General features: G+C 52.8%; 1 protein-coding gene across 3 annotated transcripts in view; it reads left to right on the forward strand.

The window, feature by feature from the left end:
* The window catches only part of Tmem132d (transmembrane protein 132D), a 493,036-nt gene that overhangs the window by 102,614 nt on the left and 370,598 nt on the right, over window positions 1–19,824 (forward strand). For all 3 annotated transcript variants that reach the window (XM_005402996.2, XM_005402997.2, XM_013503750.1), the window contains exon 2: window positions 1,726–2,614. In XM_005402996.2, the coding sequence (XP_005403053.1) occupies window positions 1,726–2,614 (889 nt within the window). The remainder of the gene's footprint in view (window positions 1–1,725; window positions 2,615–19,824) is intronic.

A 19,824-nucleotide genomic window follows, 5' to 3' on the forward strand; every position in this document is an offset into this window, starting at 1 on the left:
TGCTGCTCGTGGGTGTTCATGGTGCAGCCAGAGGGGACAGGCGTGACCAGGTGACTGGGAGGGGACACTCAAAGAAGGACAAGGCGTAAAGCTCCAACCCGGGACATCAGCAGAAAATCCCATCTCTTCCTGCTTTCCACAAAGCTCACAGAGGCAAATGGAAGCTTGGCGGAAGCAGCGGGGCTGACTCCCCTAAAGTCAGCGTGTGACCTTTAGGGGCGAGGTCTCTTGTTACTCTTCCGCAGTTGGAAGTGGAGATGGATGTCCATACGCACGAGGCCGCGCCTTCTGCAGTCACTGGGGTCCACTGGGACTGCTCGCCACAGTGCAGGCCTCAGCCATCCCAGCTGTGGCCCAGCAGCCCCGAGCTGAGCTTGGTGATGACGCTGGCCCAAGAGATTTCACCACTCAGAGCCACGCATGAGCCCAGGGTGAACACGCATGCCTGGCACTCCGGCTTCTCTCTAGAAGTGAGCCGCACACCGCTTCGCACCTGCAGCATCAGGCACAGGTCGGGCCCTGGAGCTGCCTCCCGGCCTGGGAGCACGAGGCCCGGGACTCGCACGCTGCCCGCAAGCTGTGTGTGCAGAGCCAGGCGCACGACCTGTCTGCAGGCCTTTGCTGCCTCTGCTGCTCCAGGCAGGTGCTGAGAGGGTCCGGATGCAGGGCAGCGTTCGTGAGGGCCTTGGAGTGGGTGGCGTAGGACGCCAGGGCAGTGAGGACAAGCCCTGGCTCCTGGTGCGCGGCGAGGCTCCTGCCAACTTTGCTGGGAACGCGAGCACTGCCCCCGCCTGTGGCTTCCATTTCTAAAGCCCGTTAAATCGGTCCTTTGCGTTATGCAATTCCTCTGTCTGTGTTTTTCTTACACAATGTAAGGCAAACTGTAAAAATAACATTTTGGATCCGTTTTCTTCCCACCCCCGAGGGAAGGACTGGCTTGGCACGCAGGAAGGTGTTTTTGTCCATTGGTGACAGTGCAGCTGGCATGGGAGGCTGGTGTGGCCGAAGGGGGAGGGGAGAGGCTGCCCCAGACACATGGAGGGTGCAGGTGTGGTGTGGCCCCTCCCGACTCGTCCTTCCAAAACCTGCTCTGCCCAGTGCCCGGCATCACTCAGCACAACTGCGTGCTGCGCTGGTGACGGCCCAGCCTGATCGCCTGGGCCCTGGTCTTTCCCCTCCCCACTGTCCAGCGTGTCTCTCTGTGCAGTGTGTGCACCCGGCGGAACATGAGTGGTAGCAGGTGGAATATGGACCTGCCCTCTAGCTATGTGTTCATAAACTTACTCCTGTTTCCGATCTCCGTCTGTCTAGGCTCATGGATGGGGCCTCTCTGTTGTGGGGAGCAGGTGACCGGCACTTGCTAATCCCTCCCTGAACCTGGGACGTGCACTGCTTGGTACCATGTGTCAAAATTTAAAAAGACTCTTCCATTTGAGTTTTCTCTTCTTACGTGATGAACTTGGATTTCAGGTGATGCTGAAGTCTGCATATTTTCTACTTATGCTCGTGGCATTCATTTCCTCTAAAACAAACACACACCCAGCACTTTGCATCCGTGTTCAGTAGCAGTGGGTTGATTTGCGTGAGAGATGTTGGATCAAGAGTGATGTTGGGTCATCACTGGCACAGAGCCAGGGCCGTCGGTCAGGAAGGGGCATTCGGACGGCTGCAATATAGGCTTGGGCGTGGACTTACTAACCCCGCACTCCCCTTGCCTCCCGACAGTGACCGAGAGCCGGGGCATCCTTGAGAGCATCCAGAGGTTCTCCCTGCTGCCCACCTACCTGCCGGTCACCTACCACATCAACAACGCCGACGTGTCCTTCTTCCTGAAGGAGGCCAACCAGGACATCATGCGCAACTCCAGCCTGCAGTCCAGGGTCGAGTCCTTCCTCATCTACAAATCCAAGCAGCTGCCGGCGCTCAACGCCAGCTATGGGCCCTTCTCCATCGAGCAAGTGGTGCCCCAGGACCTGCTGCTGCCCGCCAACCCCTTCGGCTTCACCAACACGTTTTCCCTGAACTGGAAGCTGAAGGCCTCCATCCTGCGGGAGAAGATCTACCCCAGCCGTCCCAAGGTGCAGGTCCTCTTCCACCTGGTAGGCCGGGACTGGGACGACGCGCGGCCTGCGGAGAGGCTGCCCTGCCTGCGCGTCTTCGCCTTCCGGGAGACCCGGGAGGTGCGGGGCAGCTGCCGGCTCGCCGGGGACCTGGGCCTGTGCGTGGCGGAGCTGGAGGTCCCGGCCGCGTGGTTCAGTGCCCCGACGGTGGTTGCCGGGAGGAGGAAGGCCGCGGAGCAGCCCGAGGGCAGCCCGGTGGAGCTGTACTACTCCATGCAGCCGGGGGACGCGCGTTGGGACTGCGCCCAGGAGGACCGGTGGAGGACCGACGGCATTCGGACAGGTCACAATGACATCGATGAGTCTGGGCCGCCCTTGCACAGAATCGGGAGTGTCTTCCTCTACCAGACCCACGGCAGCCCCACCCTGAAGGAGCTGCGACTGGACAGCAATGTCGCCGTGCACTACGTCCCCAAGACGGCTCGACAGGGCGACGTGCTCACCTTCCCCATCTTGGTCTCGAGAAACTGTACAGAGGACCGTTTTACGCTGAGGTAAGTCCGTCCTGGCAGCCCCAGGCACCTGCGCCAGCGGAGCAGTGCTCGGGCCCGCCCCCCACTTCAGTAGAGGGGCTGACAATGTCTCTAAAGCAGGGCCACCTCAAAAGCATACTGACTCCATTCCCAGGACCACACCCAGAGGCTGGTTTGATCTTTCTGGGTCAGCAGTTGCGCTGTGAAAATGTTTGTGTTCACAGATTTCCCAGACCTCTCAAGGCCGTTGGGGATGTGTGTCATCCCTGCGCCTTCCGTGAGGCTTGACCCACAAGTTTCGGGGTGCTGAGGTGGCCCCTGAGCACCAGGGAGCTGAATGCTTCCCAGATGCAGTGAGATTGCTAACGAGACCGCAGCAGTCCCCCGAGAGATTTGCCAACTCCAAATCTATTCCAAACATGCGAGTTCTAAGTATAATACTGTGCCGACCTCAGAGTTACCGTTTTGTTTCTCTCTGGAAATAGAGCTTAGTGCTCAAAAAATAAAAGACCATAAAGAGCAAAGAATATAGAGTGGAACTTCTTGAATATCTTATGTAAGAATATCCCAAAGACAAGGCATTTAAAATAAGTATCGTGTGCTTCAGAAGGCACATTCTATATTTCTCCTTGGAATATAATATACGAGAGGAGGTATTTGCCTTAGGTTGATTGCATTTCCATTAAAAAGTTTTATTTTAAACATAGATAAGTTTGACTGGAACAGCGACTTAGGATAAGCATTCTTGCTTGGCTAAGAATGTCCTAGCACTGCGACAAAACACAGTAGTCTTACTGCAGTGTAACGTGATAAAATGCATGTTATGACCCCTGAAAACAGGAGCGCATGCCAGACACATTTTATATGTGAGTTTTAAAAGTTCATCCCACACCAATCTGTTTGCTCAGCCCCCTCGGTCTGGGTTTTATAGGTTTTGTTCTGCTTTCTTCATGCTTTGTGAAGAAGTGAGTGACTCGGAGGACAAGAGTTGCATCTTTGCTTGTATCTTGCACATTTAGGGTTTGTTGACTGTGACCCAGTATCCAGAATTCCTTTTTAATTTTAGCTCAAGAAACCACTCATGAGCACTGCAGACACTAATGAGCAGCACTAATCCAGTGACTGGCCCCAGCTCAGGCCTGGGAGGCAGGGGCTTCTGGCGCGGTTGGACGTGCGCGTGGGATTAGCTGGAGATTTAGGGCACATAAAGACATCTGCAGGGCCGAGCCTTCATAGCATGTCCTTCTGCCCCACTCTGGAAATCAGAACAATCCGCATCTGCTCACAGGTCCTCCCATGGTCTACGAGCTATGTGTTTTGCTTTTCTGGGTTTGACAGGCTTATATAATGTTCTTGAGGAGTTGGCTGCTTCTACAGAGAAGTAGAAACTTTTGCCCAGAACCCAAGGTTCTGCATGGGGACATTGCCTGCACCTCCCCTCTTCCCTGCTGCCCTCCATGTTTGCGACTAGTGGCCCTCAGCCCCCTGGACCTGGGGTGAAACCAGTGTCCCCGGAAGCTCTGGCTTTCAGGAGGTGAGCAGCACATCTGGCCTTGTTCGGGGACAGTTGTGCATGTGGTGCTGAGTTTCACAAAAACCTCTGCGCCCCACCACTTTCTGGAGACAGGAAACAGGTCCACTGCTGTCCAGAGCCAGCATCCTCTAAAAAAACCCCTCACAAAACCCGGGAAATGTGCTTTCCTGGGAGCCCAGCCTTTGCAAATTCACAACAGAGGCCTGTGAGCTACATACCTCGGGGGTCCTGGTGGAAGCCAAGGGCAGGACAACTGATACAGACAAAGGAATGGTCATTCAGAATGTGTCAATTAGAAATTAGTTTTCAAAATCAGATTTCCAGGTAATGGTGAAGTAAATGTTTCATGAATGTGCATTGAACGCGGAAAGATGGGACGCTGTGTTTCTTAGAGCATGCAGTAATAATATGCTTGCTGTATCCTTCAAGTGCTCTAATTGGGGATGAATCTTAGCTGGCTTTGAAAACAGCTAGAGGTAAATTTAGACCTGGCGATATTACTAGTAGTTTGAATTCCCACAAGCAGAAAATAATCAAAGTGCAGATCTTTCCAGAGCAAGTCGATCTGACACCAGTGTAGTTCGCTTCCAAATATTTGGAATGAGTGTGGGCCTCTCTCTCCGGCCATCTGCTATAAATAACCCGAAGGATCAAGCCAAATGGCCCCGGTACTTTTCTCTGTGAGCGTGACTTTCATTTCTGAGTGTCTGTGGAGTGAGGCTAACATGCCCCAGCCCTGGGCTCATTTCTCACAGGCCAGGTGCTGGCAGGACCCCTGTGGCCCTGGAGGATGGCGAGGTGGACAGGGACCAAGTCTTGCTCCAGAGGGAGCTGTCCAGAGTTCTGATCCAGGGCTGAGGCCACAGCTGCCATCTGCGATCCGGGCTCTTCATTGATGGTGGTGGTGGTCGGCCAAGTACCGCACGGCTCCCTGGTTCTTACCCGAGGGCCTGTGATCTCAGGGGATGCCACAGCAAGCACTTGGGACTTGGGAAGGTGGCTTCTGTTCCAGGATCCAAGTTCTAAGTAAGGATGTTTTTAAAAATACCTCTGTGTGTGTGTGTCCCTTTGAGAACAAGAAAACCCGGTTGGGGCTGTTTGTCATCCACTAAATCCTCTTCTGTCCTGCTGCTCCTGTCTTCCAAGCAAAAATTCACAGAAACAAACAGAACACTTTCATTCCTCAAGCCTCTGAGGATCCCTTTGAGTTTCAGAGAGGGTGTCCCTTCAAGGGAACAGCGGACACCCCCCCAGCACCAGCCACCATCCTGCTCCTCTCCCAAAGAGCGTGGAGTTCAGAAGTCCCCAGCTCTGGGGCAGACAGCGCTTAGGCATTTCCGTTCATGCCAACACCCATTATTCATCTATTCTTCCCTCCATCCCTCATTCCAAAGGAATTCTGGTCCTTAGATCTGAACCAGAGGCTGTAGCATCAGCTCAGTTACCTAATAGCCCAGGAAGTTCAGGCAGGGCCTAGGTTCACAGGACAAAGCTCAGGTGAGTGGTGGCTTTTGTCAGAGTCAGGAGCAGCCGTATGTCTGCGGGGGGAGGAGCCTGCCAATGGTGTTCATTAGTACAAAGCGCGCACACGGTGTGGAGGTCGCTGCCTTTCCAAATGCAAAATGCCCAGAAATTTGTTGAGCACTGTGATCAGATTCCAGACAGATTAGAATAAGCAGTCACCTCGAAGGAGATTTTCTTGCAAAGACTGGTAAAGGAGAGAGGAAGAGAGTAAAGTATGGATCCGTGACAACAACAAAAGTGGGTCTGGGAAGATCATAAAGGAGTCCAAGTGCTCGCTGGTAGGCGGGGAGCTGGCTTGGGTAGAAAGTCATTGCGGGGGATTTTTGAGCTTCTGGGGAATGACCTGGTGGTCTTGGATGGATCTGGAACTGCCCTCACTTGAACAATGATCTCTTGAAGCTGCGTTGATGCTGAACAGGGTGTGGTGCTCTAGTTTGGGGAAAATGAGCTCTGGTGTACCAGTGGTGTCTCCAGCTGCAGGCTGGAAATTCTGGCCTGGCTAACATGAGAAAAGCCAGTAAAGGAGACCGGTATGGGTCTTATGAGTGAGTCAAAAGGGTTGGGCATGGGATGCAGAGTCTGGGGGCGCTGGGCATGGGTGTGGGCACCCAGCCTGCTTCCTCTTCCACCTCCCACAACAAATCCCTTCTGTGGCCCTGTTCTTACTGAGAGACAGAGCCCCCAAAAGAGCTCCCCCCAGCCCCCATCTGGTGGGTGACTGTGCCAGGCCAGGAGGGGACTGTCTGGCTTCATAATGACTGGGGTGGGAGCTTCCTAACATCACCATTCACCATTCACCGGGGTCCCTGCCAACGCAATCGCTCACTCAGGTTCCCTGCTTTTCTTGGGGCCCTCTGCTCTTGCAGGGTCGTTGGTCACCTGCCTCCTAAATGCTCTTGCAGTGATGTGGTGAGGTCTTTTTAGCTGCTGGAGTCTGGACCGTCCACACCGCCTGGGGCCTCAGCTGGGATCTGCTGACGTCCTAATCCTGTTCCTCCCACCACTCCCTGTCCCTAATGCCTACAGCTGGGCCCTGGAGCCTTCTCATCTGGCCAAGGCCGCATGTGCCCGGAGCTGAGCGTGCACACACACACTCGCAGCGTTCCTTGGCTCCAAGGAAGCTCCTGTTTGCAGTTCCGGGTCAGAGGGGGTGGGTGCGCTCCCCTCCCTGGGCAGAACAGCTGCAGGGGTCACCGGGAACCTTCAGGGGATGCTTGTTTGCTTCCCTCATTTACCCATTTATTCAATGACATTTATTCTTGATTTTTTTTCAGTTCAGGCACCTGGATACTTATGCTGTACTTTGGGTTGTAATCCAGTATTATTTTATTTTGTTGCTCAAATTTTCCTCCGGCCTGCAGAGCTCTTTCAGTTGGCCCCAGTACAATATGGGAGGAAGTACACGTGTGTGCACGTGCACCTGCATGTGTGTGTGCGTGTGCGCACACGTGCGTGCATGTCTTGTCCCTCCTTGATCACAGAGAAAGTGTCTTGTTTCTCACTACTTTTATGTGTATTCTGCATCGAGCAGAGAAGCTTCTCCTGCCCTCCTCATTTGCTGAGAGTTTTTTTCTAGTCATAACTTACTGCTGGGTTTTGTCAAGTTTTTCCTGTGCCAATTAATGCAGTTACATTTTTCCCCTCCAGCCTGTTGATGTGAATTACTCTGATAAATATCTGAACGTTAAGCCAGTCTTCCGTGCCTGGAATAAATTCCTCTTCCTCATGAAGTTCAATTCCTTTCACACACTGTTGGGTTCAACCTGCTGGTTCTTCCTTGAGGACTCCTGGACTCTTCGTGATGAGACTTCAATCTGGGGCCGTCATTTTGTCCTGTTTCTCCCCTTGTAAAGTCTATGTGGTTTTGGTGTTGTGGTGAGAAGGACTTCTCTCTGCTCCCATTTTGAGGAAAAGAGTATAGAAATAGAATTATTTCTTTGTTAAATGTTTGGATGTTTTTACCAGTAAATCTGTCTGAGCCTGGTGATTTCTCCTTGGGGAAGTTACTGATTATTCTGTTTTTCTAATAGAGTGGACTCTTTGGGTACCTATTTCCCTTTGTGACTTTATTATTTTGTGTCTTTTGGTGATTCAATCCATTTTATCGAGGTTATAAGACGGGTGGCCACCCAGTTGTCTGTTGTGTCTCTTACTATCTATTTTTGGTTTATCTGTGCTTCTCTTTTTGCTTTAACTTTTTTCTTTTGATTGCAAGGTGACAGATTGTGATGTATATTTCTATGGAATACAAAGTGGTGCTATGATTAATGAACATAATGTGGAATAATTAACACAAGCTAATCAACATATCTATCACCTCAGATAATTATCATTTTTCATGGTGAGAACTTTTGAAATTTACCCTTAGCAATTTTGCACTGTACCATACATTATTATTTATCACATTCACCATGACCTGCAGCAGATCTCGAGGAAAGAGTAAAACATTATCTTTGCCAGCCCGTGGGTCCGGGGACTTTGACCCGCTCTCAGAGGCTGTTGAGCCTGTGCCCCGCCCACTGTCCTGGTTAGCGGGAGAGAGCTGTCCCACTGCGTTCCTCTTTCCACAGAGCCAGATTTTAGATTTGATGATTTCCTCTGTTGTTTCTTGTCATCGGTTTCATGGGTTCCTTCTCTAACTTGTATTATTTCCTTTCTTCTGCTTGCTCTAGGGTGTCGTTTGCTCTTTTCTTTTTCAAGATCAAAGCTATTGATTGTAGAATAGGTTATAATTTTTCCATCTTTCTTCTTTCTAATGTATGCACGTCATGCTCAAAATGTACCTGTGAGCACTCCTTTCCTGAGCCCGCAGATCTTGATGTTATCTTTTCATTTTAATTTAGTTTAAGACATTTGAATATCTCTTGAGATTTTTTCTTTGGCTTATGCGCTATTTCACTTGTAGTCCTTACTTTACAAATATTTATTAGACTTACCATTTCTTAGCACTGGATAGCTACCTTAGTTACTTTTGCAGGCTAAGCATATGCTTTGAGTTCTGTTCTTTTAAATTTAAGGCATACAGCCCAGACTGTAGTTTTCCTTGGTAAACGCTTGGTGCGAGCATAATAAAATGTGTATTCTGCACAGGTAGCAACAGCTGGGCTGACGATGGTGCTGTCAGGTCATCTGTACCCTTACTGATTTTTTGCCTGCTTGGTCTATCAATTACTGATGGAGAAATGTTGACATCTCCATCAACAATAGTGGGTTTGTCTATGTCTTCACTCAGCTGTGGTGATTTTGGTCCATATTTTCGTGTGTATTTGTAAGAAGCATGCACACTAAGACTGTGGTAACTTCCTAGGTAATTAACACTTTCAACCCTCGAAATCTGTCTTCTTCACCCTGATGATGTTCCTTGTCCTGAGATCCGCTTTTTCTGAAATTAATGGAGATACGGAAGCTTTCTTCTGACAGTGGTTCCACGGTGTCGCTTTCAACCGTCACTCTCCTTCCTAGAGCGTCTTTATAGTTAAAGTGAGCTTTTGTGAGGTGCTCTGCGGCTAAGCCTTGGTCTTTAATCCACTTTGATGATCGCTTCCCTTTAACCATTGTGTTTGGCCTATTAACATTTAGAGAATGACATCAACCCTCAGTTGTATAATTATAGGAACAATAGTTAGATTACTACTGAGCATACTTTTACCTTTTCTACGAACTCTGTTTGTTCTTGGTCTCCTCCTTGTTCTACCTTTCTTGGTTTTGATATTTTCTACAACTGCATTTTATCTTCTCTGTTAGTGTGTCAATTAAACTTTAAAATTAGCTGCTGGTCTAATACTTTCAACATTAGTTTTTAACTAATGCCAAGTCCAACTTCATAGAGTATAGTACAGGTAACTTCAAACAGGATTTTCCCAATTGCGCCTTCCTGTCCTTGAGACCTTGATGTTCTTGTCTTTCTTACTATCTTAAACAAACAGTATCTTTGGATCAATTAAGAAGAAGAAAATATTTGCTTTCCCTTCATTCCTTCCTTCCCTGGTGAGTCTTTCCCTCCAGATGTGGGTGTGGCGCTCTGTTCTGAGAGAGAGTTCTCAGGACATGCTAAGTACTCCGCTGAGCCCGGGAAAACTTATTTGGCTTTCTTAGCCTTCTTCTTGACAAGATGGGAAACAAGGACATCCAACTATACATATCAGGGCTGACCCCACTTGTAGCAGAAGAGAAGAGTGTTTCCTAAGACTCTCCGGTGGGGGGCCGCAGAACCACAACTTGAGTGAGTGTGAACAAAATGAGAACCCGTGGCGGGCAATGGGAGCCAGTGCCCTGGGCACCTGGCGGAGGGTGTCGAGCTGGTCAGCACCGGGGTCCGCTGCGGGATCTGGGACCCCTCGCGAGAGCCGCTGTGCTGTGACAGGCAGCGCGGAGCCACCCGGCTTCCTGAGCTCAGTCTCCATTCTCCTGCATCGGTGCCTCCTCGAGGAGCCCAGGCTGCCCTTGGGGACAGGGAGCAGAAGCAGGTCACCGGGAGACGACAGGTGTCTACTCCAGGCACCTTGAGAGGCCCAGCATCCCCACTGCCTACTAGAAAGCCTGCATTGCTTCCCCCACAAGAGAGCAGCCCTGCACGGTGACCCTGGGTACATCTGACCCTCAACCCGAAGCTGTTCTCGTGCTGCAAAACTTCCACTGTGACCTTGGAAGAGACGTGGGGGCACCGTGGCCGGCTGCTGTGCACTGCGTCCTCTGGGACTCCTGGGAGTGACCCAGGAAGTGCTCAGGATGTTCACCCCAGGAACGGGGTGGAAACACAGCCGAAAGGGCCACCTGTCTTCTCCTGCCTTGAGCTTCACCTCCAGGGAAGCCAAGAGGAGACAGGGCGGAGTCCCCAGCCCACTGCTGAGATGCGGCTCCTCGCCACGCTGTGCTGGTCAGCCAGCAGGTGGGGACAGCCAGGGCCGGGGCGGTGCTCTTCCTCCCGCACTTCCCTCTGGGCAGCGTCTGGGAGGCTGCTCAGGGCATGAGGGAAGGGCCATCCTGGCCGCAGCGAGAGTGAGGGTGAGGGCGAGGGCGAGGGCGAGGGCGAGGGCGAGGGTGAGGGTGAGGGTGAGGTCTGTCCCACCTCCTTCAGCTGCAGGGTCCAGTGCTTCTGTGGTGGGTTCGGTTCAGCCTGTCGGCTCTGCGTCCAGTGCTGCGGTGTTACTATTTTAGCTCGTGCACACAGGGATGGTTTGCAGCCGGGGCTCTTGGCTCCCAGGTCCGGTCTTTGATGCTCACACCCTGTCACCCTGAGCTGACCTTCACACCTGCGGGAGGTCCGCGCTGCAGCAGCACCCCGCACTGCAGCTGCTTGGTATCTGCCCCTCGACCACACAGAAAGAAACTGCAAGCAAGGCTGAGGGCCTGTGTGAGGACTCGGGTTGGGGCCCCTCAGAGCTGCACCTGTCCACGCTCCCCCGCACGTTGCTGTGTTCTGGGGCGGCGAGGGGTGGGACGGGGACGGTGGAGGACTGTAGGTGTCAGGGCAAGGAGGGAGAGCGCTGGGTTCCGTGTAAGCATCGTCTGCCCAGGCGGGCGTCCGTTGGATGTCCCCAAGGCCATTGTATGTCTTCACAGAGCCCCGGTATCGGGTGGGCCTGGTGGCCCCTTCCTGGGTGACGTCACAGCAGTGACAGGCCGAGTCCGAGGCCATGGGAGATTGATGGCTGTGGTGACAGTGATAGCCATCACCCACCAAGCGTCTTCTTTCTGGGCCAAGCACAGAGTCCCGTGCTTCATTCTGTAACGCGCTCGGCCCCCCCCCCCGATGGTCCTGCGGTCAGCACTGTCGCCAGGCACGCCCTCAGAGGAACACGCTGATGCAGGAGGCCGAGCGCCCCGGCCGAGGGCCTGTGGGCACAGCAGAGTGAAGAGTAAAGCTCTGCTCACTGACTCTGTCTGCGGAGTGCAAGGCTGCACACGCCCAGGAGGGTCACTGCCAGGAGCCTCCCGGCAGCAGACAGCCAGACTGGGAGGCAGGCCCTGCGGGTGAGCGCATGCTGCCCCTCCTGGGCAGGGGACCGGACCTGGGGACTATGGGAGGGGAGAGGGTGAAGATGATCAAGATAGGAGCTGTGTGTGTCCCAGCTCCCCAGAAGTGCGATCCGTGTGCATCACAGACAGGTACCAGCAGAAAAGGCTGCACTGCCCGCAGCCTTCCCTGGCTTGAGCTGTGTGTGTCAAGCACTCAGCGTGGTGCCGGGGCTGTGAAGCGATTGACACTCCCCAACCCAGGCCTCCCCCGGTGCCATGCTACGATGCGGGGACATGGTATTTCCCGGAGGGTGACAGGCCAAGCTGGACGGTGCTGAGTAGCTCAGTGTCTGCCCGCTGGAGCCCCCATGGGGCGAGGGACAGGGCGCAGGTCACACGGACGTGGTGCTATCGCCGGCCGTGCACTGCTGGAAGGTCACGGAGCCCTCTGAGCCTGTTTCAGGGCAGTTACCTTACCGGGTGCCGTGGGGCAGAAACCAGATTTGACGCTGAGCAAGTGATCAGTGCAGCCAGCCCTGAATGTCTCTGGAATCAGTGGCAACGCAAACAGATTCCTGAAAGTCATTCTGAAGTAAGCAGGGCCAATCCGTTTTGAAAGAGGGCTGATTAGAACACGCACGGTGGTTCAGCTGCGACTTAAACTGCAAAGAGTGGGTCAGAGCAGGGCACATTCCGGGCTGCAGGAGGCGTGTTCCTTGATAATTACGGCTTCGTCTGACCAACATCTTCGCTATAATGGGGCAGGTGAAGCCTTGCTGCTTCCCCTCCCTTGCCAACTTTGAAAGCATGAAAGAGAATTGATTTTTTAAAGAGCAGTGAAAACACACTCTCCACGCGGACTGGAGGAGGAGCGTGTGCTCACAGACCGGGGGGGGGCCTCTCCAGTGACTGCACCGGCCCCCACAGCCTCGTGCCCGGGAAATGACTGCTGAGCCTTGGAAGTGGCCTTAGCCCTCCCCGATTCCCATGGGGGATGGGGGCTGTGTCCCCTGAAGGTGTGCATGGCTTCCTGGGAGGACACAGCGGCAAGGTGCCCTGGAGGCCTGGGGTGCTCCTGAGAAGCTGGACCTGCCACCTGCATCCCTGGGCCCGGAGGTCACCTGGGGCAGGAGAGGGGCCGTGGACTCTGCTCGGGGCTAGGCTCCTGGGTGAGCCTGGCTCGGACCCTCCAGACAGCATCCGGCAGGCCAGTGCCACCAGGCCCTCGCCTGCGGGCAGGGCGTCTCCCCGCTGACACACAAAGTTGGTGTGTGAGCGTGGCAGTGTAAGATGCTGAGGTTTGGGGTCATAGGTTAAAGGTAGCTGTGGATGCAAGCACAGTCCTCAAAAGTGTCCCCAAGGAGCCCCACATGCAGGAGGGTGGCAGAGCAAGCTCGGGTGCCCACACACAGGCGGTTTGGGGCTTCCTGCCTGGCCTGCAGCGCTGCAGTGGTGGCGCCTCTGTCTGCAGTTCCAGCTACCCACATAGAGGAGGAGGAGGCTGGCCAGGGACCCAGCAGCACCTCCCCTTCTGTCACTCGTCTCTCTCAGTGCTTCTGGTCACACAGCCCATTCCCGCCCTGGCCCCGAGGGTGGCAGCTGTGGGGGGTTTTCCTGGGAAACGGTGGGTCTTTCTGACCTGAAAGCCACACATGGTGCAGGGACAGAGACGGTCACAGGGGTTGTCATTCTGTCAGACCAGCGGGAGCCAGGGCAGAAGAACTCTGACGTCACAGAGAACAAACCAGAGTAGATGAGATGGAACAGAGCCTGTTTCCTTGTGGAAGTCCACAGCCCTGGGAAAGCACACGAGGGGCTGAGCTGAGACCTGGGGAGTCCAGGCAGCCTTGTGGGTCCCCACCTGTCCTTCCCGCTGGCTTGCTGCGCTCTGCTCGTTGGCGGACCTCACTGAGGTGGAATCCGTCTGTTTGCCGTGTGTGTGTTCACCAGCCACGACCTGTCCTCCCTTGCCATCACCACGTGGGCTGGGCCCTCTCCCGGCCGGTGCATCCTCCTGTGCAGCATGAGGTGGCTCTAGTCACTCTGTAGATCGGGTGATTTGTCTAATTTATGGCAGACGTCCGTGACCAGAGGCTGAGCGCCGCAGAGCCCAGCGTGGCAGACAGAGGAACAGGACCGTTCTTCCGTGGCTGACGGCACGCTTTGCGGACTCTGCAGTGAAATTTTCCAGCAGTTTCCCCTGGCTGGTGTTTTTCACCTCAAGGCCGCTGGTCTTGGCTGCCGCTGTGTCTGGGCTCGGAGCACCCCAGGGTGCTAAGCAGCAAACTGCTTTTCCCCTGGGCAGCCAGCTCTTCCCTGTGACAGCTGGAAATGTACCCAAGCTGTGCCAGACGTGTCCTGAATGAGATGCTGGGGGGTTTCTGGTCCCTTTCTACCCCGTCATGTGCCCAAGGACTGCAGGATGCTTCTCAAGGCTGCTGCTTTTCCTTCCTATGATTTGAGCTCCTTCTTACCTGGCGGTATCTGCAAGGCTTCTTTTCCTGGTGGTGCAAACCCTCTCGTGGTTCACACAACCAGCGTGCTCCCCCCTACTCTTCAAGAGCAAAGCAGAGAAGTGGGACCAGCATGTCTGGGGCCCAGCCTGCCTTGGTAGGTGTCAGCAGGGGGTCACGCAGCAGGGCCAGCTCGAACGTGCGGGAGCCCACTGCCGGTCCTCACAGGAATCCTCAGAGCTGCTGTGGCTTGGGGTTAAACATGACACACGTGGGGGGAGAATTCTACCTGCAAATCTATTTTAAGCCAATAATTACACAAATGAGAGAGCAATTTTGCTGCCGTGGGCATGCTTTCTTGGATAGAGAGGTCTGAGGCCAGGGCTGGCTTGGGGAAGCTCACCATACACTCAGAGGAGAAAATGACATTTCTGACGTTTCCTATCAGTGTAAAATCTAAGGGAAAGAAAAACTATACCGTGAGGTGAATAGGTCCATTCTTTTTGCCAGAAGAGACATCTCAAGCCTGCCAGGGTCTCAGGCGTGGAGCTCAGAAATTGTGTCCTTTGCAAGGCTGATTGTGAGCCTTTGCTGCCTCCAAAATTAGCGCCTGATGCCATTTTTCCATGGGTTTGAGAAAGATTTGTGAGAATTCCACTTTTCAAACTCATGTCTGGATCACAGCAAGGAAAGTTCAGGGGTTTGCGTTCTAGATGGGAGCACGTGGACAGAGCTGGGAGCAGCGGCTTCTGCAGAGGGAGAGGAGGTGAGCCTGTCTCTGCCCTCTGTCCCTGACTCCTCACTCGCACTGCTGACCACAGTGTTACTGTGAGCGGCACCATTGGAGGGGCATCCTGGGCTTTTCCACACATCTGTCATCTTTCTTTTGTGGTGACAGTGCACCTAAGACAACCAGCTTCAAAGGACGAAGGTTTATTGGGCTCACGGTTCCAGAGGTTTCAGCCCATGGTGACTTGGCTGTATTGCTTGCAGGTCTGTGTGGAGGCTGAACATCAGGGCAGCCGGGGAGAGCATCATGGCAGGCGGGTGAGGACCGTGGAGGGGCAGAGCAGCTCACCGCATGAGGTCTGCAAAGCAGAGAGAAGGGAAGGGAGGGTCCCACTGTCCTGTCACAGGCACGACCTCCAGTGAGCTGACTTTCTCTCACCAGTCCTCACCTCCTACAGGCACCAGGAGACCCATTGGCTGGGGACCACCTGCCTTTGAGGAGCGCTCATCAAACCATAGCACCAGGCCTCTTCGCACTGACCCATGTGTGGGCTGTGGTCCCACCGGCTGTGTCCCCAGGCTAGTGATTTTAAGGAGCACAAATGATGGTCTCCGTCCTTTTGCTATCTCAATGGTTCTCTTCTCAAGTCCTGATGAGCCACAATTTCTCTGAGAAGTACCAAATACTACTGCTTATTTAAGTAGGCAATATGGGGCCTTCCCTTCTTTTCCCAAGAGCACACTTCTGCTGCAGCACCTGGGCAGGGCGCCTTTCCCTTGGGATTCCCCTCCCTGTGCTGTGACCACTTCTGCCCCCCACTCACCTTCTCCTGCAGGCTTCTCTCTCGCCAGCAGCCCGGACTTCTCGCTGTCCCAGTTCCCTCTGATGCTCACCCCAGGCCCAGCGCTCTCCCTGGGTGTAGGCAGCCTGGGCCCTAAGAGTGTGGAGACAGTGAGGGCGCGGGCAGCCAGTCGCTGTCTCCTGCTGCGAGCCCCGAGCCTTTCCTCCTGCAGACCTGCAGCCGACGGTCCCCCGCCAACCGGGCTGCCTCTCCTCTGCGGAGTCCGTGTCCCGACTTTCTATCTGCTTGTTGCTTCCCCTCCCTCAGCACCAGTACCGGGCACCAAATGGAAGCGTGCTTCACATGTTCCTTCTGCCTTCTGCTGTGGATTTTCACTCTTCTGTCCGCTTTGGTAGAAATATTATGAGGCAATATTTTATGTGTCCCCTCAATGTTTACCTTTTCTCTGTTTTCTCTCTCTTTTGCCAAGAGATGTTTTCAGTGACTCTTCAGCCCAGTGAGAAAATATCACAAATGTTTCCAGAATTTTTAAATAAAAGCTTCCAAATTCAGATTATTTCCCTTTGCTTTTGCAAACAGGAAATAAAAGCCATGCGGGCTGCTGCCAAATGGGAATCCGGCCTCCCGGTGCCGCTGAGCTCGGGCTCCGGGGGTGCACAGTGGGCTGCAGACGTCAGACTGCTCCTTAGGTGTCTGAACACTGTTTCTTAAGTGGGCCAGACACAGAAGTGAGTTTTTAGGTCTGTGTGGAGTTGCTTCAGGGCCATTTGTTTTGGTTACTTTTCACTTGTTGCTAAGACAAAATACCTGATGCCCAAATTTAAGAGGGAAAGGGTTATTTAGCTTATAACTGTGGAGGTTTGAGTCCATACTTGGCTAGCTCCAAGGCAGAGTGGCACATGGCAGAGGGCAACAGTTCATAGCAGCAGAAAACAGGAAAACAGCAAGAGCAAAAAGGGAGGAGTAGCAGAAAGCAAGCCTCTTTCCCTCTCTTATAGTGTATGCAAGCTACCTGCCTCAGGGCAGGTGTAGCACTCACACCCGTAATCCCAGCATTGGACCGTAACATTCTGCCCCTGGCTCCCCAAAGACTCATATACATCCCTTTATGCAAAAGGCATTTTAGTTTATCTCTAAGAGTTGCCAAAGTCCTAACAGTTTCAGCATTGCTGGAAAGCCCAAGTCCCAAGTGTCTTCTAAGATCTAAGGCAAACTCTTAGCAGTGAGCCCCTGTTCAAAGAAAAAGTTAAACACTTCCAACATTCAATGGCACAAGATAAACATTACCGTTCCAAAAGGTACAAACAGGGAGATACAAAGGAATGGGACTAAAGCAAGTCCAACATTCAGTAGGGCAAACATTAAGTCCTGTAGTTTCACATGGAACATCTGAAGCCATCTGTGTTACATTGAGAACTCCAAAAGGCTTGTGTGGCTCCACCCCTATGGCACTTCTGGTGGTTGTAGGTCCCATGGCTTCTCTCTTGGGCCTGCTTTGCTCCCTCCTTGCCCCTTTCCTAAAACAATCCACGTTCCTGGCTTTTCCAAACTTCTGAGGTCTCCATTGCACCTTTGGCTTCACACTCACAGCCTCACACACTGCCCTTTCAGGTGCACACTGCCTGGCCTCCCTGGCCTTCTGAAATGGAGGTGGAAGCCTTTTTGTACTCAGAACTCTTGAATTCTGCAGGCACCTAAAACCAGCACCACATGGATAATGCCAAGGTCTATTGCCAGCAGGAGTGGTAGCCAGGCTTTCCTCTTCCTTGGCTGTAGGGGTTGAGTGCCTGGATTGCTGGGCATTCTGAATCCAATTCTGAGGAACAAGTTCTCTACGCCACCTCCATTCTGGCACATGGTGCTCTGTGACTTTCTCCTTAAAGCAAAATCTTTCACTTTTGCAAGTTTGAGGCTGTAAAGGGTGGAGAACTGATACTTCTTGTGATGCCCTCAGGCCATCTTTTCTATTATCCTTTTCCTTCTCAGCAGTCCAGATCTCCTTAGCTCTATCTTTCCAGGCCACATCTTTACTGGAGCTTTTTTTCTGGACAAACTCACAACATTTTAAATCATCCTACTGGGCTCTTTGCTCTTAATTTTCAACCTAAATCTGGCTAAAAGCCCCCAACAAGAGCCATGCCACCACCTCAACATTTAACTGCCTTGAAATTTCTTTTGCAAGATTAATCAGTCTGAGGCCCTTAATCTCAGTCTCAGGCAAAGTCTCTGGACACAAGCAAAATGCAGACAAACTTTCTGCAAGCCATAACACACACCATCTGGAGTCCATCAACCAATGCTGTCGTTCTTCCCAGCAGAAACCTCATGAGTCTGATCTTTACCTGCATTCTGGTCTTCTGAGCTCTGACCAGAATCTCCCATGCAGAGCAGCCTAAGGCATTCCAGATCTACTCTTTGAGGGGACATCTCTGAATCTTTCCAGACACTTCCCACAAGCCATTTCCAAAGGCTCTTGAACCACATGGTCAGGTATAGTTACACAATGACCCCACTCTTGGTACCAAATTCTGTCTTGACTACTTTTCTGTTGTTATTGAGACAAAATACCTGACACTCAAATTAAAGAGGGAAAGGCTTATTTAGCTTATAGTTTGCGGAGGTTTCAGTCCACACTCAGCTAGCTCCAAGGCAGAGTGGCACATGGCAGAGGGCAACAGTTTGTAGCAGCGGAAAACAGCAAAATAGCAAGAGCAAAAAGGGAGGCATGGCAGAGAACAAGCCTCTTTCCCTCCTTTATTTTGTTTGCAAGCTGCCCTCCCCATGCAGAGTGTAGCACTCACACCCATAATCACAACATTGGACCGTGAATCAATCATAAACTCTAGAACCCCGCCCCATGACCGCGTGAGGCTTTGGAAGGACATCTAGACACAAACCATAACACCACTGAAATATCATTTAGTTCCTCTATGAAGGGAAAATGATTTAATGTTTCTCAAGACACCTCATCTGCAACCTACATAGTTCTAAATAAAAAAAAAAAATGTCATGTGAGTTTAATTTTACAGATTTTTAAAAAAATGAATGAAAACATATCCTCACTCCAAAGTTCTTATTAGGCAATAAATAAATAAATCAAACTATATCTGTGTATTCCTATATGGCTGCCACTTTATAGCATATATTATGTATATTTTAAAAAGTGACATAAAGTCCTTATGTGATAGGTAGAAAAAGTTGAGCAAGTTCACTTCTACCCGGAAAGATTCCATTGCTTAGTTGCCAAATCCTCATGCCCTCATGAAAGTGTAAATGCTCACAAACAGTGGTGTGTTAAATTAGTACACCTGAGAGGGAGGTCAGTATTGAGAAGCTGTTCATGCAGTTCATGTCCCTGAGTGGCTGCAGAGCCTAGAAGTGCTCTGCGTTTCCCGCTTGCTTTTGGGAGTGGCTTGGTCTCCAGCTTTTGGTCCCTTTCCTCTCGCCATCACCCTGGTTTCCTGCTGTATGCATGGGGCTGCTCCCAAGCCCAGCTGGTATCACACCAACGGGGACCTTGCACCCGTGGGTAGTGGGAGGCCTCCAAGCTGGGCCGTCGCAGCTGGGCTCTGCTCTCAGCTTTGCACTCGGCCTTGCCTGGGCTGGCTTCTGTGGAGCAGCCCTGCTGGGTGTGGGTGGTGTCCGTCATCACCCCTTGGTGACCCTATCTACTGGGCTGGGGCACCTCTCTAAGGCGTGAGACCGGGCAGTGGTTGGGGCCTCCAGCATGCCTGTTCTTATGTCCCGAGCACAGGGAGCCCTGTAGGTGGTGAGCACTGGCCACCCAGCTATGGGCAGAGAGGTGGGTGGGTGAGCCAGCATGGGTGCAGGCTGCCTGGGCCTCACCACAAAACAGGGACCAGGACAGTGTCTACCACTCCCAGTGGCCCTTAGGTCCCAGGAACAGTGCCCTGCATGTGTTAAATTAGTACACCTGAGTTAGTCGTGGTTGCCTTTCATCATGGCTTAGATCCAGATGTCCCCCGAAGGGCCTTGTGTTCAGAGGTGGGGCGTTGGAAAGTGGTGGATCCCGGGACGCTGTGTGCAGCAATGGATCCTTCTGTGGGTGAGTTCATGGCTGGTGTGCTGTTGGGAGTCAGGGTGTGGTTGATAGGGGTGGGTCCCTGGGGCCTGACAGGCAGGGTGCATTCTTGTCCCCAGCTCCTCCCTCTGCTTCCTGGCTGCTGTGGGGTGTGCAGCTTTGCTCCGCCAGGTCCTTCCACCACGCTG

The sequence above is a fragment of the Chinchilla lanigera genome, unplaced genomic scaffold (assembly GCF_000276665.1).
Source record: "Chinchilla lanigera isolate Chin_1 unplaced genomic scaffold, ChiLan1.0 scaffold00081, whole genome shotgun sequence".
Taxonomy (NCBI): Eukaryota; Metazoa; Chordata; class Mammalia; order Rodentia; family Chinchillidae; genus Chinchilla; species Chinchilla lanigera.